The sequence below is a fragment of the Kogia breviceps genome, chromosome 2, assembly GCF_026419965.1.
Source record: "Kogia breviceps isolate mKogBre1 chromosome 2, mKogBre1 haplotype 1, whole genome shotgun sequence".
In the NCBI taxonomy this organism is placed as follows: domain Eukaryota; kingdom Metazoa; phylum Chordata; class Mammalia; order Artiodactyla; family Physeteridae; genus Kogia; species Kogia breviceps.
The window spans coordinates 201,396,470-201,418,762 of record NC_081311.1 but is presented as its reverse complement, the minus strand read 5'-3'; the positions used below and the strand labels follow the sequence as shown (position 1 = coordinate 201,418,762).

At 56.2% G+C, this 22,293-nt stretch overlaps 1 protein-coding gene across 5 annotated transcripts in view; it reads left to right on the top strand.

The window, feature by feature from the left end:
• Positions 1-22,293, top strand: part of PASK (PAS domain containing serine/threonine kinase) — a 39,029-nt gene that overhangs the window by 9,771 nt on the left and 6,965 nt on the right. For all 5 annotated transcript variants that reach the window (XM_059053712.2, XM_067027364.1, XM_067027365.1 and 2 more), the window contains exons 3-14: positions 1,704-1,924; positions 2,608-2,778; positions 3,495-3,635; positions 4,150-4,284; positions 6,075-6,335; positions 7,563-7,713; positions 9,835-9,958; positions 12,300-13,708; positions 14,690-14,871; positions 15,259-15,426; positions 19,217-19,342; positions 19,435-19,569. In XM_059053712.2, the coding sequence (XP_058909695.1) occupies positions 1,704-1,924; positions 2,608-2,778; positions 3,495-3,635; positions 4,150-4,284; positions 6,075-6,335; positions 7,563-7,713; positions 9,835-9,958; positions 12,300-13,708; positions 14,690-14,871; positions 15,259-15,426; positions 19,217-19,342; positions 19,435-19,569 (3,224 nt within the window). The remainder of the gene's footprint in view (positions 1-1,703; positions 1,925-2,607; positions 2,779-3,494; positions 3,636-4,149; positions 4,285-6,074; positions 6,336-7,562; positions 7,714-9,834; positions 9,959-12,299; positions 13,709-14,689; positions 14,872-15,258; positions 15,427-19,216; positions 19,343-19,434; positions 19,570-22,293) is intronic.

Below are 22,293 nucleotides of genomic sequence, written 5' to 3'. Positions count from 1 at the left end.
GCAGGGGCTCTGCTTCTGCAGAGAAAAGGCCTTCTTTTCAGGCGATGCCAGCAGGACCCTCTCCTGTCACGTTTGTTCTGCTGTGACTCTTGTGCAGGAAACTCCTCTTCAGGCGACGGTTGGAATTGACCTGTGGTCCAGGGTCAGGGTTTCTCCCTCCAGGGTGTGTGAGATGGCCGGGCTGGGCCGGGTGGGCTGTGCGAGCCAGACTCAGTTTTATTCACTGGGTTCAGCGCATGCTGACCGACTGTGCCCAGGCTCCTGCTTTCCTCCTGGGTGCAGGTGGGTTAGACGAGCTTGCGGGTGGCAGTGCCTGGGGTTGGCTGAGAAGTGGGAGGTGCCACTGACCCCCCCTTCCTTATTTATTTCTCTGCATCAGCTGGTGCCTGCAGGGCCCAGACCCAGGCAGGAGGAGGGTTCTGCTCTGCCTCGGCGGCTCATCATCGGAGGGGGTACCTGGGGGCCAGCAGGTGCTTGTTGGGGGTTGGGAGGCCCGGACCGCGGGGAAGCCTGTTAGGACAATGGGGAGGTGGCTGGAGCTGGGGGAAAGGGCTGCAGGGGAACGGGGTCGGGGGGTCTGGTCTCAGCGAGAGGGGAGGAGGATCTGGAGGGGCCGGCTGTGCTCAGGAGGCAGATGCTGTGGCGGTGGCCTCGCTGGTCTGTGAGGCGGGCAGGTGCCCCGGGAGTGAGGGCTCCAGGCGGGGGCGCTGGCCGGGGAGGAGTGGGAGGAAGAGGCAGGGCTGGCGTCTCAGTGCCTGTCCCGAGGCCTGAGGGTGGTTGGATTGAACTTGGCACTGGCTGCCTGGGAAGAGGAGGCCCAGGGCAGATGACCGTGTGGTTTCTAGCCTCAAAGAACGGTCAGGGTGGGCCCGCTGACTGGGAAAGTCAGGCGTCCTCTCTGAGGGGCCCAGAGCAGAGAGCAGGGAAGAGTCATGTTTGCTTGTTTGGTTTCTGCGCTGCTGGGAGGATGGAGTTGACACTCACTGAGCTGGGAAAGAGGAGGAGCCGGCGGCTGGAGCCCAGGGGAGGGTCGGGGCTGTGGGTGTGAGTGGGGGGCCATCAGCACATGTCTGTGTGAAGTGTATATAAGGCCACCAGGGATGGTTGGAGGTTCTGAGGCTGAGCCTGGGCTCCTGCAGCGGTGCGAGGTGAGCAGGAGGAGGGCAGAGAGTGCCCTGCTGAGGGCAGGCAGTTTGGGAGGAGGGGAGCGGCCCTCCTGGTCCAGCGCTGCTGAGGCGTGGGGGGGTGGGGGCAAGGCCAGGGAATTGACCGCTGGGACTCGGGAGCCACTGGCGATGTCGCCGAGAACTGATTTTTGGAGCGGTGATGGGGAAGGAGGAGGGAGACCCAGGGCAGGTGGTGAGACAGCAGGGAGCTCTGGTGTTTGTGCGACTTCGCAGGAACAGGTGAGGGGTGGCGGCTGGAGGGCCTGTGGGGCTTGGACCAGTGGACACGGGAGCACGCCCCTTGGAGGGGAAGGGACTTCAGAGGGTTGTTTGCACAGTGTTGAGGCCCTTTGTGCTTCTGTGTGGTGGTTGTCTAGGCGGCCTCTGGGGAATGTTCAGATGCACGTGGAGAGTGTGAATCAACCCTGCAGGTCAGTTTCATCCTTGGATCCTTTTGCAGGAGCTAGAGGTGGGGACTGTGTGTCTTGTGTGTTTCAGCCCCGCGGTTTAAAGTGTCCCTTCCTTTGCGTTTTCCAGAAGACAGATGGAGCTTCTACTGTCTGTCGTCATTGGCTGCCCAAAATATTTGCACAAGCACATCTGCGCCTGTGCAGGCGGACCTGGTAGGGTCCCTGGGCAGCACGTCGCGCTGCTCCCTGCTGCGGGGCGTGTCCTCAGGGTGGTCCACACCTCCGCTCCCGGCCCCTGTGTGCAACCCCAGCAAGGCTGTGTTCACCGTGGACGCCAAGACCACAGAGGTATGTGCTTCGGTTTGTGACCCAGCCGTGAGTTTGGGGTCTGTGCCTTCAACCTATAACCTCAAACAGAGGCACTTGAGTGTTTCGGGTGCAATGAGAAAAGGGGCTGGTTCTACCTACATAGTAGCAATAGAGAGAGGACTTTGGAGACCTACCTCAGTGTTGATCAGTCGAGACATTTTGAATCCTCTCATCAAGGCAGAGATTCAAGGAAAGGAAGCAGCGCATTACCTATTCATGCTTTTGCTTCAGTGCTGGCTCAACTAAAATAGGCCTGGAGATTCAGACCTGTTTGTTTGAAGTGAATGTGTTTGCATCATGCACGGTGGTGTGCAAAGAGCTGAGACCGTCAGGTGGGCAGGCGTGGGGCGTGCATCCCCGTCTCTCCCGCCTGCTCCTCACGACGTGGCGTGTCCATCTCAGCGGGTGAAGGGTGGGTGGTTTCAGTCTCAGTGCCACTGCTGCACTGGCCGGTGGTCATTCTTGTTTCCATGCGGTTGAGACGCCGGAGGACCCGGGGCGGCTCTGCTGGGAGCTCGACGGCCGTGGGACGTGGCAGAAAGGACAGGTCGCTGGGCCGTCCCCGCAGGGGCCCGCACCACCTCCTCGCTGCCTTCTCCTCGGCTGCTCGGGAGTCAGAGGAGCTGCCGGTGACGCGGGTGCCCTCCTGTCTGTGACCTCAGATCCTGGTGGCCAGCGACAGAGCCTGCCGGCTCCTGGGGTACAGCAGCCACGACCTGATTGGCCAGAAGCTCACACAGTTCCTCCTGAAGCCGGATTCCGACGTGGTGCAGGCCCTCAGTGAGGAGCACGCGGGGGCCGACGGCCACGCCGCTGTCGTGCTCGGCACGGTGGTGAGTGTGGGCCTCTCGACTGCCGGTGGTCACTGCCGGCACCGTCCTGCCCTCAGCCTTGGCATGGGGACCAACTGGGGCGGCGGGGGGAGGCCGTGTCGGAACAGAGATGGTACTGCTGCTGGCCTGGCGCGTCCCCGGTACTCCTGGATCAGGAGGATCCATGACCGCCTTGCAAGCCTGCAGGGCCCACACCAGGTTCATGAGGAGTTGCACGGTTCTGTTGTCTCCCATCCACATCTCCACGCCCTGCTTGTTTGGTGGTCTTGGAGGGGCTGGCGTGGCTGCAGGGTTTCCCTGGAGCTTTGAGCCTCCCTGTGTGTGTCCAAGTCAGACGTTGATGGGCTGACCTGCATGTTAGATGCTGAGCCCTGAGCCTCAGGCACCAAAACAAGTTAGATAGGACCAACTACATCCAGAAAATTACCCGTCCGTGAGACGACTACCTAGAAGAAAATTCAGACATTCAGCATGTATTGGTGTCTGTTCTTTAAGAAATTACAGACACTACTCTTCCCCCTGCTTTGTTACTGTGAGGCTGAGGATGGAAAAAACCTACTCTTCAATAGATCATTCATTCACTCAGAGACTGTAAGGTTAGGTGTCAGAAGCCTTGTTTGTACTTCAGTTAATTTCCAAAACGTGAGGCAGGTGAGCAGCGGTCAGGAGCGCCCACGTGCCAGGTTCTGGCCAGGTCTGAGCCCCTCTGCCCCCAGGTGGACATCGTGAGCCGCAGAGGGGAGCAGATCCCGGTCTCCGTGTGGGTGAAGAGGGTGAAGCAGGAGCACAGCCTCTGCTGCGTGGTCGTGCTGGAGCCCGTGGAGAGGGTCTCGGCCTGGGTGGCTTTCCAAAGCAACGTGAGTCTGTTTCTCAGCTGCGTGTCGCCTCCCCACCGGGGCCTTTGGGCAGAAAGAAGGCATGGGGTTCTGGGGCGTTGGCCCTGGCAGCCCCCTGACTAACTCTGTGCACTTCGGGCAGGGAACCCAGTCTCCCTGTGGCCCCGTTCCCTCACCTGTAAAATTGGGATATAATCCTGACACTCACAGGATTGTTTCAACACTTGAGTAAAGCGATACCCGTACGTCTGTCCGAGTGGTGGCTGAGGTGCGGGCAGCACTCAGAGGCAAGCGTGGGTGTGGGTGCTGTATGGGCTTCTGCGGGTGCCTGGAGAAAGGAGTGTCTCGGTCTGCCCAGCAGAAGGAGGAGGATGGCGTTCTTCGTGCCCGCTGCCCTTTGTGGGGGTCGGGTTTTGGGGGAGAGGTAGCACTGCTAGCCTTGCCTTCAGCTTGAAGACACAGAAGTTCGGTGAGGTTTAAAGCTGAGGCGCAAGAAACTGATTACAAGGTTTAAAATGCTGGCTTTTCCTCCCAGGGAACCGTGACGTCCTGTGACGGTCTCTTTGCCCACCTGCATGGATTCACGTCTGGGGAGGAAGTGGTCGGGCAGCGCATCACAGACCTTATCCCTTCGGTGCAGCTCCCTCCACCCGGCGAGCACATCCCCAAGGTAGGACCCCGGCCACCTGCACTGCCTGGCTGTGGCTGGGGCCCCGTGGCCGCTGGGGTCTCTTTATCTGATGACCGTCAACTTCTTAGAGCCAAATCCCTGACCTGTAGATGGGGGCTGGGCTTCCCGAGAGTAGGAGTGGCCCGTGCGTGGACACAACGGGACAGGTTCCACTTAGAGATGTCTGGCTCTGCAGTCTCGACCAAGGCTCAGAGCGCCCGTGGCTCCCTGACTGACTGCTCCTGCGCCTTGGTCCTCTCCCTGGAGCTCCTGCTGGGGGCTGAGAGGAGCAGGGGGAATGGCGGGTGGCAGGTCTCCCCGCAAGGGGGGACTGCAGGTGGGACGGAGGCGGGCCAGTCGGCAGCTTTGGGGCCAGTGGAGGTCTGGGGCTGAAGGTTCTCTTATCGTCTGGATCCTCCCGGTTCCCAGGTGCTCCGTTTACCGACTGGCACGCAGCCTTCACACAAGCAGTCACGTTGCTGGGAATTCACCTGATGTCACACCCCAGCCGCCGGCAGGGTCAGCTGGATGGTCGATTTGGGGCTGAAGTCGGCTCTGCTGCCGCACGAAATAGGAGATTCTTTCGGGATACCTGTAGGCACGCCCTGGCTCTCCCACTGGCCTTAGGCTAAGAGCTGAGCCCTCTGAAGTGGTGCTTTTCTATTTTTAGGTTTTCCAGCTCAGTTGGAAACCTCTCCCCCCGTACCTTATTCTCTTTATGTCCTTTATTCTGTCCTAAAGCAGTGGGACCACTTGGACCCCAAAGCTCTGGAGCATCAGTTGGTATGACCACTTTAGGGGACTCTTTTGCTTAACTGAACATAAGCAAACCTCTGCCCACCCCAGGCACATAGCCACAAGAAGTGTGTGCCAGAACGACAAGCGCCCTCCCAGCAGCCCCACGCTGGAGCCGCCTGACACCCCCAGCAGCAAGTGGAGACAGACACCGTGCCCCCTCTTTCCTCAGGGCTCCCTGGGGCCTGGGGTCTGGCCTGCACCCTTACCACGGGGAGCCTGGGGTCTTGAGTTCTGCCCCTGGTCAGGGCGCTGTGCTGAAGCAGTAGGAGCTCCCCCCTGTTCAGGCCTCGGGCCTCTGCAGGTCTTGTGACTTGTAGGTGGACCCTGAGAAGGGGGCAGGCGGTGTGGAGTGAGGAGTAGACATGAGGCTGGGCCAGCTTGCCATCTCGGGACCAGGAAGGGAACTGATTCAGAAAGCCTCTGCTTAGAGGCTGCACAGTCAAGATTGGCTTGGGAGACCGGATACGCCAGAGTATTTGAGCAGAGAAACGTGATGCAAGGACTTGGTAGCACGGGTGACGGAGGAGCTAAGGAGGCAGGGGGGATGGACAGGCTGCCCAGAGGTCAGCAACTATGGGAAGCCACTGCCCCCCAGGCTGCAGGACAGAGGGCGGGGTGAGGGGTTGGGGCCGCCTACAGAGGTGGGCGCGGGGGGGCACCAGTGGTCCAGGGTGGGCAGCGGGGAGGAGCTTGCTGGTGCCCCCTCCTGCAGGGCTGGCGCGTTGCTGGATGGACCCTGTGTGCTCTGCACTCGGGCTGGTCTGGACTTGGGTCCCCTGGCCTGGCCACAGCTCCTGCTCAGGGCTCTGCGTTCCCTGGGGCAGAGAGGGGTGGTGCGGGGAGATAGAGGAAGGAAGAGCAGTGTGGAGAGTTAGGTGTTTGGGGGGCACCCGCCAACGGGCACGGGTGGACGTCAATCTAAAGCAGCAAAGGCTCAAGGCTCAGGCCATAGGAAGTGCTGTGGTCAGCTCAGTGGTGTGTCTTTCTTTCAGCATCTCAAGATTCAGAGGTCTGTTGGAAGAGCCAAGGATGGCACCACCTTCCCTCTGAGCTTAAAGCTGAAGTCCAAACCCGGCAGCGAGGAGGCGGCAGACGGCAAGGCGGCCCCCGACTGGGGCTACTCGGCATCCATCTGGGTGTTCTCCACCATCAGTGGGCTCATCACCCTTCTGCCGGACGGGACCATCTACGGCATCAACCACAGCTTTGCTCTGATGCTGTTTGGTTATGGAAAGGATGAGCTCCTGGGCAAGGTGTTTCTCCCCCACCCCGCCTTGGGGAAGCCAGTCTTGGCCCGTCATAGGCCTGTGCTTCTGCATCCTCTAGCCGAGCTCACCAGCTTTCCCCGCAGGGACTTGGGCTCAGAGAGGGAGGCCTCTGCTCATGGCCCTATTCTCTTGCCTGTGCCCATTTATCTGGATCCCCCAGGGAATACTTGATGGACCCCCCCCCCCGGGCTGCCCCCAAAGCCTTTGGGTGCCATGTGCCCCCCCCAGGAGAGGGAAGGGGCTCTCTCACCCCAAAGCCTGTCCCAAGTAAGATCGGGTCTGAGTCATTGGATGAGGGTGTGTGTCACAGCTGTGCGGATTCGCTCCACACCCACGGGCCGGGGCTTGTCCACACCTCCTCTGACCGTCCTGGGGTCTGTTGTGAGTCAGGGTGGGAGGAAGGTGTTTCTAGAACCTTCTTCCTTGGATTGGGCTGGGCTCTGAGGGCAGGCGAGCATCTCAGGCTTCCTCGGAGTGGCTTTCCTTGGGTGGTCTCAGCAGTCCTCCAGGGCTTCTGGGGAGGGGTCACGGGCCCCCACTCGATTTGGGGGGTGGTTCATGCAGGAAGGAGAGGCTGCTGCGTGATGTGTCGCTCTTGACACCCGAATGACACCCCCGCCCCTGGCCCCATGCCCTGCACCTGGCTGGACTGGCTCCTAGACGTGGGTGCAGGCCCGGCGTTCCCCACAGCCTTCCACTGAGCACCTTGTTCCCCATAGGCAGCTGTCCCCTCTTGTCACTCTTTCTGGAGCCAACCCTGCACCCCGTCCAGCCAGCCAGAGCTTTAACTTCTTTTGAGGCTCTCAAAACAGGTCCCTTTCTGTTCTTTAATAGAAATACTAAGAAGCAAGTAAGATAAATTTTAGTTAAAGTAAGTCAAACTTAGTTCAGTTGAAGTTAATGAAAATGCAGTTAGACTAACTCTTGGACGAGGGCTCCCCTCAGGAACATTGGGGGCGCCGGGTCCTTCCAGGGAGTTTGTGGATGTGGTCTCGTCAGGGTGTGCTACGAGAAAGGGAAGCAAGTTTTGATTTCCATGCTGAGCCTCAGGGGCTTCGGGTCTGCCAGAAGGAGTTTGACTGGGGTCTTCCCTAACCTTGTCCAGAGACTTGCTCGCATCATCTTCATTCTCTGCCCAGACGGGACGGAGGGATGGTTCAATGGGTCAGTGAGGATTCTCGCCAGGTTCTGAAATGTCCTTTTGTTTTCTAGAACATCACTTTCCTGATTCCTGGTTTCTACCACTACATGGACCTTGCCTGTGACAGTTCCTTTCTGCTGCCAGATGTGGCCAACTGCCTGGACGCTGGCAGCCACAGTGGGCCTGGGGAGACCACTGGGGACGCCCAGCACACAGCTGAGGGTGAGAGCTGGCCTCCTCCTCCCAGGTGCACCTGTGGCTGCCCAGTCCCCGCCCCTGGCCTCCATGGGTGATGGGACGGCTCTCATGGGGACCCTGTTTGTGTGGGTTTGGTGTTTCTCTCTGTCTCTTGTGGGCCTTCCGTGTTCCCAGGGGATGGGACACTTGTGTGCGGGTCTCACAGATGTGTTAGCGCGAGAGCTCCCCAGGTGAGTCACCGCGTGCCTGCGTCCGCAACACCGGCCGCTAGTTGGTGGTCTCGTGTGAGTTACGTAGCTTTACGTAAGTGGCTGAAGACCGGATTGATGCAGCGTATCAGATGAGTCCCTGAGTAAACAGTCCTGGCGGGATTTGTTTATTTCTAGTACTTTCAACGCTTAATATGATTCCAACAAGTGGCCCGAGCCCCACCATGTGATGTGGCAGGCGCCGTGTGTGAGAGGACAGAGTGCGACTCCCTCTCTGGCTTTGGAGCTCCGGGAAGCAGGCGACCAGCAGCCTCTGGGGCGCCTGCGTCCCCAAAAGCAGGCTCAAGGAGGAGCTTCTCCGGCCCTGCCTCGGGGGCCCGTCCCATCTCTGCACCCGTGGGGCGTCGTCACCTGCGGGCGCGTCCGTGGGAGGACGTGGCGTTTGAGTAGACGCGTGAGTGGGTTTCATGTGGCCACCGAGGGGGACGCGGCTGCGCGGCGTCCAACTGGGATGTGGACCTTTATCGTCAGACGGCGTCCAGGTTTTAAGATGCTTTGTTAGGCCACTGACTCTCTTTGACCACTTTTCTTTTATTTTTTAATTTATTATTTGTTTATTTTTGGCTGCATTGGGTCTTTGTTGCTGCGCGTGGGCTTTCTCTGGTTGCGGCGAGCGGGGGCTACTCTTCGTTGCGGTGCGTGGGCTTCTCACTGGGGCGGCTTCTCTTGTTGCGGAGCACGGGCTCTAGGCGTGCGGGCTTCAGTAGGTGTGGCTCACGGGCCCTAGAGTGCAGGCTCAGGAGTTGTGGCTCATGGGCTCTAGAGCGCAGGCTCAGGAGTTGTGGCTCAAGGGCTCTAGAGCACAGGCTCAGGAGTTGTGGCACATGGGCTTAGTGGCTCCACGGCACGTGGGATCTTCCCGGGCCAGAGACCGAACCTGCACTGGCAGGCAGATTCTTAACCACCATGCCGCCAGGGAAGTCTATGACCACTTTTCTTAACATGGGGTTTCCTTCATTGTCTCCGGGTTTTTCTGCCTGCAAAGACTCCTTTTTTTCAAGTTTTTTTCTGTATCACTGATGCATTCCCTTTCCTCTTTTTCCAGATTCCCAAATTCTTCCTGGTGTGTGTGCGTGTAGTTCATCTTCTTTGTAGAAGATGGGGGTGGGGTCACAGAAGATGTGTCCCCATCATCGTCTCCAGGGTGCACTCGGGGGCGTGTTTCTGGGCGTGTGGGGACGCGCGCTCTTGCTAGGGGTGCCAGCCTGCCTGCGCCTGTGAGCCAGGGGCCGGCACTCTTTCTGAGAGCCTCCCCCACGCACGCTGCGGTGTGGCAAGGACAGTCTCACTCCTCTGACCCCAGTAACCTGTGATGTCCCGGGCCCTGGTGTAGGCAGGCAGGCGGAGGCAGGTGGCATACGAACCGTAGGAGGTGACCACCGCTCAAAGGAAGGGCACGGCGGGGGAGGGTGTGCCGTCTTGGGGTCTGTGAGCCGGAATGAGGCAGGGGTGGCCTTTGGGGAAAGGGAGCAGCACCGGGCGTGGTGTGGTGGCCAGAGGGCCAGGCTCCAAGGCCCTGGGGAGGGAAGCAGGGCCCGGCCGCCAGGCCTTTGGTTTTTACCCAGCGTCAGAGTGGAGCCCTCGGGGGCTGTCGGCAGATGAGAGGCAGGTTTGACTCCAGAGTCGATGGGTGTGGGGCCCAGGGCGGAGCAGAGAGAGTCCAGGGAGGCTGTGGGCCTGGACCCGGTGCCCGTGAGGCAGTGAGGGGTGGTCAGATCCGAGACCTGCTGTGGACGTGGGGCTGGCAGTGTGTCTGAGGTCAGGTTAGGCCCCCTCGCCCCCTGCTCACCAGTCACACCGGCCGAGGAGGTGGATTTCAGCAGGATGAGCCAGCGAATGGAAAACACTTTTTTTTTTTTTCCACTGTTGCTGCCAGATCTAAGGGTGAACACCAAGACCCCAAAGCCAGTGGAGAGCCAGGCCGCCTCCCCCAGGGCCCAGGTTCCTGCGGACGCCGGGGGCCACCTCGCCTTCTCCCTCCCGGCGCTGCCCACTCTGGGGTAAGTCCTCTGGGGGCGGGATGGGTGCCCGAGGGGCAGGGGGAGGCACCCTGGGGAAGTGTTCGGTCCTTGGGAATGATGGAGGTGACACCTGATGCTGCCCCTCGCGATGGCAGTGCTTCTCCTGTGTCACCCGGCCAGGTCCCTGCAGGCTCCGTGAGACGGGCCCCATTTTATGGATAAGAAGGCGTTTAGGGAGTCCAGGGAGCTGATTCCAGCCTAATTTTCTCATTCTGAAAATAACTTGAATCTGTTTGCCATGCATTTTTAAATAACAAAGTATTCTATTTAGAGGAGACGAGGTACAATGTGGAAAATTTAGGAAAGTAGAAATAGAACTTCCACTTGCTCAGTTATCCCAGTCCTGTTGTGCATAGCATTTTGGTTGGTTTCCAGTAAGTTTCTCTCTTTAAAACAATCTCTTGGAAGCATGGCATACAGTAACGCGCCAGCCTGTCTGCACCTCTCCCCCTCACCCTGGGAGGTGCTGCTCCCACGTCACTCGAAGTCCCTCACTGCCCTGGGGTCAGGACGCAGGTCGGAGGAGCCTGTTCTTAAACGTCACCAAATGCACCCCCTTATCTCCGGCATCTTTTGTTCACCATTGTGTGGGATTTATTCACTCGCACATACACACTGTTTTCTAGTCTTCTTGAAATTATGTTTTAAATACATACTACGTGCACGTGTATGTTTTTCTAAGTACAGAAGAATAATGGTAAACAGCAGAAGCCTCTGTGAGTCTCTCCCAGGTCCCCCAGAGAGAATCACTACCAGCAGTGATCTTGCAGACCCCTTCCCCGTGTGCTTAGACGGAAGTGTGTGTTACACAGGCACAGGGAGGCTGCCATGCGCACGTTGTCCTAAATGTGTGCACGTGCCGGGACACGCGGTGTGTGTGTCTCAGAGACCTTTCTCTGCAGTGCTGCCTCAGAACCGCCACCTCACAGGTGGCACCATGGTTTGCAAACACGGCTCCTGTCATTTGCTTCAACTTCCTGGCCTTTTCCTATTTAACTTTTGGTGGCTGGAGTGTGTGCGTGTGTGCGCGCGCACACACACACGGTGAGGAGGGAGTATTCTGTGCTGCCTGGGGGTGCATGGTGGGGCCTGGGCCCAGGGGCACCCACTGATGTGGGCGCCAGGTGCCTGGCCTGCATCAGGGCAGGTGCGTCTTAGCGGTGGCTCACGTGCTGAGTGATCCTCAGCGCGGTGCATGGGCTTGATTTTCTGGGACGCGGGTGGGCAACGAGGAGCTTCCACTAGATGGGCCGGTTCCTGCGTTTCCTCTTCACTGGATGCTTGTGGTCTCGCGGTTCTAAGTGTTTGATCTGCATCCTTCACGGGCCAGTTACCGTCTTCCTCCTTCCTTCACTTGTCGCCTCACCTGCTGACACCGCAAAGGCTGTGCGGCTCCCCGGAGACGGGCCCAGGGCCGGCCTCTTGGCCCGGGTGGATGGTGGCGGTAGATAGAGGTGGCGTAGCGGTGACGGGTTGTTCTCGCCTGGTGTCTGCAGGCCCTCGCCCCCTCAGCTGTCACCCAGAGCTCCACTCACAGCGGCCTCCTCTGTGGGGCCCATCCTTGAGTGGCGTCCTTCCTCTCCCCGCCTCTTTGTGAGCCCCTGGTGTAACATTTACAGGTCGCCGCACGTCTCCCCAGCCAGGCCGGGCACTGCCACTTTCTGTCGGCCTTGGTGCTGGCGGCTGACCTTGGGCTGACGCGGGGCCATCGCTCAGCACCGCCTGCCGAGTGGGTGCTGGCGGCGGGGCCGGCAGAGGGGAGTCTGGACGCAGATTGCCCGCTGGGCCGCGGCGGCCTCTTCCTCGGTCGTCGGCCGTGCTGAGTGCGCTGGGGGCTCCGTGCTCCCGCTCTCAGGATCCTGGCGGCTCGGCTCTTCCAGCCCCTGCTCCTCGTGCCCTGCCCCTTCGGAGCTGCGAGACCCGATGTGTTTGTAGCTGTGGTGGTTTACCGCGTGCAGTGTCCAACGCCTCTCCTTTCTTCCCACACCTCCACCTCGCGGGCAGGAAGAGGCCGGCTGCACGGCTGTCGGGGTCCCACTCACCGCAAAGTGAGATTGCTGACCACAGCCTTGAGCAGAGGGTCCTAGGCACTCAGTGGCATTCTTGGATAAATCATTGCTAAATGTGGATTTATCTGGAGAATATGTGAGTTGGTTCTTCATTTTTAAATTTTGTTATAAATCCTTTTTTTTTCTGTCATAAGTTTATGGCGTTAAATGCATGGTGCTGGTCTCTAATCAAGGGGGAAGCCCTGTGATCTCTTTTTCTTGACTATTCTGTGGCTCCTCAGTGACTATGTCATCCGTATAACAATCCCCAGGGTGGACAGCATCCCAGAAGGAAGCCGGCCAGCCCACAGCAAGCAGTCATTGTCCAAGGACCGGCAAAACAGGCCAGAAGGAAGCCCACCAGCCCATGGCCAACAGCCGTCACCCCAGGACCAGCAAAATATCCCGGAGGGAAGCCCGCCAGCCCAGGAACAGTCACTGCCCGAGGGCCAGCGAAACATGCCAGGGGGATGCCCGTCAGACCCTGGCCGACGGTTGTCGCCAGAGGACGAGCAGAGCGCTGTCTTAGAGCAGCCGGCAACAGCAGAGAGCCTCAGGCAGGACCTTCTGGGAGGAGCCAGGTCTGACCCAGTGGACACAAAACCATGTGCTTCCCATGAAGACTCTGAAACACCAGTGCCAAGTACAGATGGGACCAGTGGTGCTGGAAAGGGTGGCCTGTATCAGGAGACACAGCTGGGACGGAGGGTCTCGAGTGGTGCCAGCGATTCAAACCACGGGGCTGATGCCACCAAGGCCAGGCCCCACGCTGTGGGTCAGCCGGCAGGGCAGGGCCTCCCGGTGCGCGGCCCTGGATTCGAGGGAGAGTGGAGCGCTCAGCAGGGAAGCCCGGACTCGGCCCCCAGCCCCTCGGGGACGGTGCAGCCCTTGCTCTCGACGCCTTCTTTGGATGAGCCGTGCCAGGGGACGTGCTTGATGAAGGAGCAGCCGTCCGCGCCGAGCTTTGCGGCGCCTCGGGGTGTCACCTACGCCGAGCTGCTCCCCACAGAGCAGCCCCCACCCTCCTCCCCTGCATCCTTGTGTGACCTGGGAGGCACAGACCTGCACGGTGGCCGCTCGGGCAGCTCCTCGGCCTGCTACGCCCTTGCCACTGACCTGCCCGGTGCCCCAGAGGCCATGGAGGCCCGGGAGGCTGGTGAGAATTCGTTTTCCTGGAACCTCAAGGAACTCGTTTTCAGAGAATGGACAGACCGAACTTCTTCGAACTGTTCCTGTGCTACGTCTGAGCTCGGGGGGACCCGCTCCCCTTCGCTGGGGGTCTCTGATGTGGACGTGGGTGGTTTACGCAGGCAGAGGTCAGAAGTCCTGGACGACCGGGAGTTGTTACTGCTGACTGGCACCTACTTCCATCTGGGTGAAGGCCGGCGGTTCCGCGAGAGCTGTCTGGGGCTGGATGGAACAGAACCTTCGCGGACTTGCTTGGTGTCCTCCGAACACTATGACCTGGATGGCCGAGAGAGCCTGGACCGCGTCCCTCCTGTGTCGGGAGCCGGCCCCATGGATGCGTCCCCGTTAGAGGCACCCAGGCCGAGCCTCCAGGTCACCTCCACACCTGTGAGAGCAGATGGCCCTGTGCCGCTTGGGGCCGCCGGCCTGCAGCACGAGATCCAGGAGGGCGCCTACGCGGGGAGCTGTTACCACCGAGACGGCTCGCAGCTGAGTACGTGCAGGTGGGGGGCGGCGGGGGGGCCCGGTCCCCCATTGCCCTGCTGCCCCGAGAGCGCGGCGCAGCGGGGTCAGGGGCGCTTCCTGGTCCTGGTGTCTGATGGGGCTTCACCCCCGGAATCGTTTTGGCAGGAATGAGGTATTATATTAAATAAAGAACCAAGGTTAGAGTTTACCTCTTCGAAGTGAGGATTACAGGTGCGTGTGCCCGGGAGGGGGCAGCCCAGGGGCCCAGGCCCTCTGTGCGGTGCAGCAGGGGGTGGGCTCCCAGGGGCCACACCAGGAGGCAGGTGTGGCTGAGGGGCTGGGGGTGGTTTTCCGTATGCTGTCGGGGTTCAGGCTGCTCTGGTGTCAGAATCTCCATTCTGGGGGTGTGGCCGTTAGACCCCTTCACTCGTCCCTTTTTCTTTTCCTAATTTCCTAACAGTGCCATATTTCAGCCAGTTGTTTCCTCATTGCTGATTTCGTAGTGTTGGTTACCAGGGTTTTTTCCCAAACTTAAAAGAGTTACATAAGTAATATGTGTTATTTGCAGAAATATTAGACAATATAAACAAAAAGAAGAAAATAAAATCACCTGTAAACCTCCCCGATAGCTACCTTTGATTTGCTGTATTCCCAGGAGGCTGTGTCAACGCTCACGCGTGCACGGTGATGTGTACAGTTAGGTGGCTCCTGAGCCAGACTCCTGTGGAGGGTGTTGGGGGCAAGTTTTCCAGGCTCGTCCGAGTCGGTGGCTGGTGGCGGGTCTCTCCTGAGTCCCCTGGCCTCCAGCTGCCTCCGAGGACATGCTGGGTTGCTGACCCTGCGCCGGCGGGAGGTGATGCGGCCGCCAGCCTCAGCTTTGCCCTTCTCCGGGCTCGGTGCCCTCTGCCCCTGCCCCAGGCGCTGTCTGTTGGCTTTATCCTGTTCCGGGGGACATGACACTGCTGTGGTGACAGCAGCGGGCGTTTTTGGTCTCCCCTTCTGTCCTCAGGTGTGCAGTTTGAAGTGAAGCGGGTGGAGCTCCAGGGCTCGTCCACCCTCTTCTGCTGCTGGCTGATGAAGGACCTCCTGCACGGTCACCTGGACTCGGCCCTGCGGACCCGCCTGCTCCTGACCAGCCTGCCCAGCTCCTCCCACTCCTTCTGCGAGCTGTCTGGAGCCAGCCTGGGGGAGGTTGGTGACTGAAGTCAGCTCCTGCCTTCCACCCGCCTCTCCCAGTCAGCATCTCTCTCTCTCTGTGTGTGTCCTCTGGGACGGGAAGAGGGTCTACGTAGGGTCTGTCTCTGACATTCTGTGAGTATCAAGCCACGTGTGGGACTTCAAATCTGTGTGTCTCCGTGTGAACGGTGGGGTCCAGGTGTGTGCCAGTCTGGACCGACGTGTCGAGGCCCCTGGTGTACCCCGTGGAGAGCAGGTCTCGGGCTGGGGACCCCGTGGGCCTGGGAAGAGCGGGGAGGGGCAACACAGGGCGTGGGCACCGCTGTCGCCGCTCGGCCTGCTGCTGCCTGGCTCCTTCAGTGCGTGGCGTGCGGTCTCTCGGACCTCCCTTTGCGTTCGCAGGCGCTCGCAAGCAAACCCTGGATTGAGGAGCCCCCCAGGGCTGTGGAGCTGGAGGGGCTGGCGGCCTGCGAGGGCGCGTACTCCCGCAAGTACAGCACGCTCAGCCCCATCGGCAGCGGGGCCTTCGGCTTCGTGTGGACGGCGGTGGACCAGGAAGCCAATAAGGAGGTACTGGGCTCCTGCAGGGGTGGGGTCTGCGTGCTGAGGGGCTGGCTGCCCAGCTGCATACCTCATCCTGTAATGTGCCCTAGAGCCACCGCCCCTCCCTCCCAAGTCCCGTTGTGACTAGACTTGTAGTTGCCTGGGTGTTTCGTGATTCGGGGGAGCTGGCATGGTCGCCATGCTGCCTGTCCCGGCGAACCCCGTAGACTGCCCTGGTGTCCCTGGGCCCGGCCTGCCGATTCCTGGGAGGGCCAGTATGGGACCCCTTCACCATGGCGGCTTCTAGTCACTTCTGCAATTTACCAAAGCTCTGTGCTTGGGTTGATACCTCAAGGATCTGTATCAGACTCTTGTTGGTTTTGGTGATTTTTCAGTGGATCCTTTGGATTTTCTTCCTCTGCCAGCAGTGGCAATCCTGTCTCTTTCTCTGTTGCTTACATCTCATCGCCTCTTTTCCTTCCTGCTGTCACCTTGGCTAGGACCTGCAGAGCCCTGTGGACTAACAGGTACGCTACCCGACCTCGGGGTGGTCCTCTGTCAATTCCAACGGCTCTTTTTATTTTTAAAATTTATTTATTTATTTTTGGCTGTGTTGGGTCTCTGTTTCTGTGCGAGGGCTTTCTCCAGTTGCGGAGAGCGGGGGCCACTCGTCATCGCGGTGCGCGGGCCTCTCACTGTCACGGCCTCCCCAGTTGTGGAGTGCAGGCTCCAGATGCGCAGGCTCACAGGCTCAGGAGTTGTGTCTCACGGGCTTAGTTGTTCCGCTGCATGTGGGATCTTCCCAGACCAGGGCCCGAACCCGTGTCCCCTGCATTGGCAGGCAGATTCTCAACCACTGTGCCACCAGGGAAGCCCTATTTTTTGATGGATACCTTTTGTTTGAGGATACTTCATTTTATTTTCAGTTCACTAAATTTTTTTTTTAAAGAATGAGCGTTGAGTTCTATCAGATGTCTTTTCAGCATCTATTGCGATGATCGTATCTTTGTTTCCTTTATTAATATATGAATAACAACAGTCAACTTCCATGCATAGACTCACTCCTCAATTGTGTTATACCATTCTTTTAATGCGTTGCTGAATTTGGCTTGCTAATATTTTTATTTGGGATTTTTTCATTTATATTCATACGTAAGTGTTTTTTCTTTTTTCTCTGTCAGTTTTGTGAGGCCTGCAGAGTTGGGGACACTGGTGGTGACCAGCACCTGTGACGTCACGTCTGCAGGGGTTTCTGTGGCGAGTCTCGTCCCCTTGGCTGTCCTCGCTCTCCTCTTTGCTAGACTTGCCAAAGAATTGCCTATTTTTTAATCAAATATTTGCTTTGTTTTCTTTAAATTTCTTTTCTTGTACTTTCTACGAGTTAATTTTGCTATTTTTCTAGCTTATTAGATTGAATGTGTTTTTTTAAGCTGTTACTTAATAATAAAAGCTTGTGCAGTGTTGAGTTGTCTGAGTGCACTCGGCCACTTTCTAGAGGTTTAAACACATGCTGCTCTGGGTGTCACGTGTTTCTAAGCAGTCTCGTTCTTAAGTTTCTATTGTCATCTTTAATTTATTTGAGGCAGATCTTCTCACTCTTGGTTTGGATCAGGAATCCAAAAGGCTCTGCTGGTTTCCTTAGACCTTTATACCTAAGGAAGAAGAAAGGAGCCCCAGAGTTCTTCTGTTGGTTTAAAAAGAAGCCACATGAGTAATTTTGCCTTTCAGAAAACAGGGATGTCAATGTAAATGTCATTAGGCCAACACATGATTAAGTAAAGCAGCCAGTCAGAAAGTATACTTTGAAGGGTTCGGGTCTAGTTCTCAGGACAGAGAGTGCAGATCGATTTGCAGGGTGTTTCCATCTTAACAGTATCAATTCTTCTGATCCACAAACATGGGATGTCTGTCCGTTTATTCAGATCTTTAATTTCTTTCAACAATGTTTTTAAAATTTTATTTCATTTACTTTATTTTTAAAAAGTTTTATTTTATATTGGAGTATAGTTGATTAATAATGTTGTGTTCATTTCTCAGCAATGTTTTATAGTTTTCAGTGTACAAGTCTTGTCCTGCTTTTGTTAAACCTCCAGTGTTTTTGTATCCAGTTTCTTCTCTTTCCTGCATGTTTCGTTTGCTGGAATATATTTGTTACTAATTTTTCTAGGAAGGATGTATGGGTGTTCCACTCGGAATCCTTACATGTATTAAGGTGTGTTTTTTTCCCTCATATTTTAGTGGAGATGTGCCTTTTTCCTCTCAGAACGTTTTAGGCACACAATGGTGTCTATTGTCGTCTACCATTATTTTGAAGTGAATTTTGCTGCCAGCAACTTGATTTTTATCCTTTCAGTTTTTGTTTTCTTTTTTAATCTTCAGAATTCAGAAAGTTCACCAGGATGTATTTCTCTCTCTCTCTCTCTCTCTCTGTGTGTGTGTGTGTTCTTTATTCTTGCTCGACACTTGGTAAGACTTCAGTCTAGATGTTTAGAGCTTTCTTTACGATAAGAGGATTCTCTTCTCTCGTTCTATTATTGTTCCCCCTGAAGCTCATGTTAGGTGTGTGTGGAGGCCGTGGAGGCCTCGTTCCTTGTCTCCCTGAACCTGCAGCTGGACGGGCAGCGGGCAGCTCCCTGCAAACACGCGAACTCGAGCTCTGCCGTCTGCGCTGCGCCAGCCCCGCCTGACTCCATCATCCTTCCCGTGCCCGGTAGCCTGGCTCCTCGGGCCGCCAGCCTTGCTTCCACCCCCATCTTCTTGCTTTCCCTTGTGTCTCTCATCTGACCTGTTAAATCATGGTGCCCCTCCCCTCGAAGCATCTTCGGATTTTGTCCACTCGTCGCCACGCACAGGCTGGCACCCAAGCCACCACCTTTCTTCTCCAGGTTATTGTGGGGTGACTGGATATTGCAGAAGCTCCCACGTGGTCTCCCTGCTTCTGCCCTCGCCCCGTGTGCCCCCTGCTCACCACGCGCAGAGCCTCCCCCATCTTCCCTGCCTGCAGGGCCGTCCCCCGGCCCCTCTCGGGAGCCGCCGCCTCAGGAAGCCCCCCCGGCCCCGCCGCCCGGCACTTCCCCGTTCAGCCGCTCCTTCTCGGCCCTCGCTTTTCCTGACCCGCGGCGCATCTCGGGTATCGTCTGCTTCCCGGCAGATGCGGATCTCTGTGAGGGCGGGGCTCTCTGTCGGCTGGTTTGGGGTCTCCTGCTGACGTGCGGAGCAGGCCCGGCCCGTGATCACTGCTCACCGCGTGCCCAGCACCCACCTGGGAGCAGGTGTTTTGTTGAGGGGCAGGGTTGTCATTCATTGACCTAGAGGGTTGGTTTCCTTTACTAACGGTGTCTTTTTTTTCTATTCCACACTCCAGTTGACTATCATTGACTAACACCGTTTTTTCTGTATTCATCTTGTGTCCATCTGTCTTGCTGAACTCTCTGATTAGTTCTCAGGATCAACATGAATGACAGTTTTTGTTCATTTCTTCTAGTTCTCAGGTCTCTTGTTTCATTTCCTCAGCCAGGACACCCAGTACTCGGCTGAGAAATTGGGGTGACATGCGGTGCTCTGGGGGAGCACCTGTCGCTCCGCCGTCGCCCCCGTCCGCCCACTTCCTAGATCGGGCAGGTCCCCTAGTCAGTACTTCCGGTCGGCTGCTGACTTGCTTCTCTGTCTGCTCGCGCTGGAGGCTTGTTGTTAGGTTCCTTCCTTCATGTCCCTGGGGCTCAGCGGGGCTGGGGGTGGAGGTAGAGCAGCGGCCACAACGGGCTGCCAGAGGCACGGCGGGGATGGCTGCGTCACATTCTCTCTGTTTTCCTCGCAGGTGGTGGTGAAGTTTATTAAGAAGGAGAAGGTTTTGGAGGATTGTTGGATTGAGGATCCCAAACTTGGGAAAGTCACTTTAGAGATTGCCATCCTGTCCAGGGTGGAGCACGCCAACATCATCAAGGTGGAGGGAGAGCTGTTGTCACACATCACTTCTCGAGTTCATTGTCTTGAAGGTACCCCAGCAGGGCCAGACCCAGCTTTGTGTCTTTCCAGGTACTGGATGTATTTGAAAACCAAGAGTTCTTTCAGCTGGTGATGGAGAAGCACGGCTCCGGCCTGGACCTCTTTGCGTTCATCGACTGCCATCCCAGCCTCGATGAGCCCCTGGCGAGCTACATCTTCCGACAGGTGAGAGCATGCCAGAGCCGCCTGGGGGAGAGTGTGGGCCTGGCTGCCTGGGCCCAGGGCTGCAGGGATGAGTGATACACTCTATGTTCTCTCTGTGAGCTGGATCTGGCCTTCGGTTTTTGGATTTTATTGAGTAGGATATGTATCTTGAGAAGAGAATTCTATGGATGAAGCGAAGCAGAGAGAGTAAGGTGGGGAAGGAAGAATGAGGCCAGGTACTATCCTGGAATGATAGCAGACGTGGGTTTGATGATTCAAGTTTACTTATATCCCTACAATATCCACAGCCATCTCAAAAATGGACCAACAGGGCTTCCCTGGTGGTGCAGTGGTTGAGAGTCCGCCTGCCGATGCAGGGGACACGGGTTCGTGCCCCAGTCCGGGAAGATCCCACATGCCGCGGAGCGGCTGGGCCCGTGAGCCACGGCCGCTGAGCCTGCGCTCCGCAACGGGAGAGGCCACAACAGTGAGAGGCCCGTGTACCGCAAAAAAAAAAAAAAAGGACCAACAAAGCTACCAGATTGGGTTTTGAGATTGTGCATTTGATCTGAATCCTTGTTCACCAATGGGAAATCATTGCTCATTTGTAGGTAGAAATCATTCTAGTGCCAGCATCGTGAGGCTGTTGGGGTAAAATCAGAGAGTGCCTCTAAGGCCCTTGTGCAGCACACATGAGTCCTGCACACAGGAAGTGCTTAATGAACATAGCTGTGCAGCTAATTAGTCCACGGGGGTTGCGGTTCTGGCAATCTCATTTTACAGTGAGTATTTGTCTTGATCTCTTTTGTGTCTATCTGTGTATTGATGCTAGTCCACTTGTTAGTTTTTGGGATGGGAGCGTGACCAGGGAAGTGGAAAGGTGTCCTATGAGAGGGAGAGATTGGGTGGCAGGGTGGGGAGGGGGAGACGGCAATTCTTGTTTTAGTTTTAATAATGTGGTAGTTCCATTCTAGACGATTCCTAGCTCCCTGGAAAAGATGGAGAGATACCTGGGAGGGGGCTGTGACCAATTCACAGATTTGCTCTTCGTTTCCTGGAGCTGACTTGATTTCTAATGACAGCTTCCATGGATTGACATTTCTTCCTCAAAGCTATAAGCTCCCAGAAGTTATTGGATTTGTGAAATTAAATTTCTGAGGCACCTACTTGTAAGTTTCAGTCATCATTGTTCCGCCTGAAGAATGTCACCTCTCCCCCCTTGCTATTTTGGAAGGTTATTTACGCATCTACTTTGCTTCATGGCAAAGATTTGTTTCTGAAATCTTCATGGCAAACAGAGTGTCAGTATGACATAACATTAGGAGTCACTTATCAATAGCTGGTATCCAACCGTTGTGAATTTGGGGCTACTGATACAGGTAATTCTAGTGTTAAGTACTTTCTAACTTTATAGCTCCTTTGTAAATCTCTCTATATAATAAGTGTTGTTATATGTAAACATGGATTCACAACTCTACAGAACTACATTATTACATATAAACGCATGTATGTACAGTGCCAGGTATTAGTGTAAGTGCCTCTCAGCTCCGGATCTGTGGCTCTGCTTGGCGAACTGCTCTCCTGTGCAGCTGGGATCATGGGGTGGGGCCTGCAGGAAGAGCAGCCACTCCCGTTCAGGTTCTTTACCCCTTTGTAGTTAATAAACCTGATGACGCCTTCCATGTTCAGATTAACGTGTGGTCTCTGTTTCCCAGCTGGAGCCTGATATGTACATGTGCATGTGTGTATGTATAAGTATGTACATATACATGTAAAAGTATATATATATATGTGAATGTATAAGTATAGACACGCACGTGTACGTATGCACACGTATGTCTGTGTGTACACGTGCACATGCATTCTTCTTTATATAAACGTGCAGGTATGTATATGTTTGCATGCATGTGTATGTAAATATACATTCATTTATTTATTTAAAGTTAATTAATTCAGCTTAGTTTGTCTGCCATGAACTATTGCTTCTGACTCAAAGATATTCATCTGTAAATATAAAGTTGTCTCTAATGATGTAAATGACTGACTACATCCATGAAATCACTATGTTATTTATTTATTTAAAATTTTTGGCTGCATTGGGTCTTCGTTGCTGAGCGCAGGCTTTCTCTAGTTGCGGCAAGTGGGGGCTGCTCTTTGTTGTGGTGTGTGGGCGTCTCATTGCGGTGGCTTCTCGATGCAGAGCGTGGGCTCTAGGTGCGCGGGCTTCAGGAGTTGTGGCGCGTGCGCTGAGTCGTCGTGGTGCACGGGCTTAGTTGCTCCGCGGCATGTGGGATCTTCCCGGACCAGGGCTTGAACCCGTGTTCCCTGCATTGGCAGGCGGATTCTTAACCATTGTGCCACCAGGGAAGCCCCAAAATCACTATGTTGATCGGTACAGTTGGTGTCCAAATTATGAATGGGGTCAGAAATTGTACTAAACTTACTTAAACTTAACTGAGGTGCTACTTTTGTTGATCTCTGTTCACCAAATGTGCAGTGCAGGCAGACAGCTTTACCCTCTCACGGTGGAGACTAATGTACTTGGTTTGTTGAAATGAAGCCCATTTCCTGGGGAGTTACTTTAAATTCACATGGTCGAGAATTCCACACATGTTGGGGAACATATGGCTGACACTCAGTGCTGCTCTTTGAGGAGCTTCCAGAGCCTTGAAGTAGGAGTTTGGAGACTTGGCTTCTGTCCCCAGCTCTGCTCCCGAGTTGCCATGTGAACTCTGGGCAGATCAC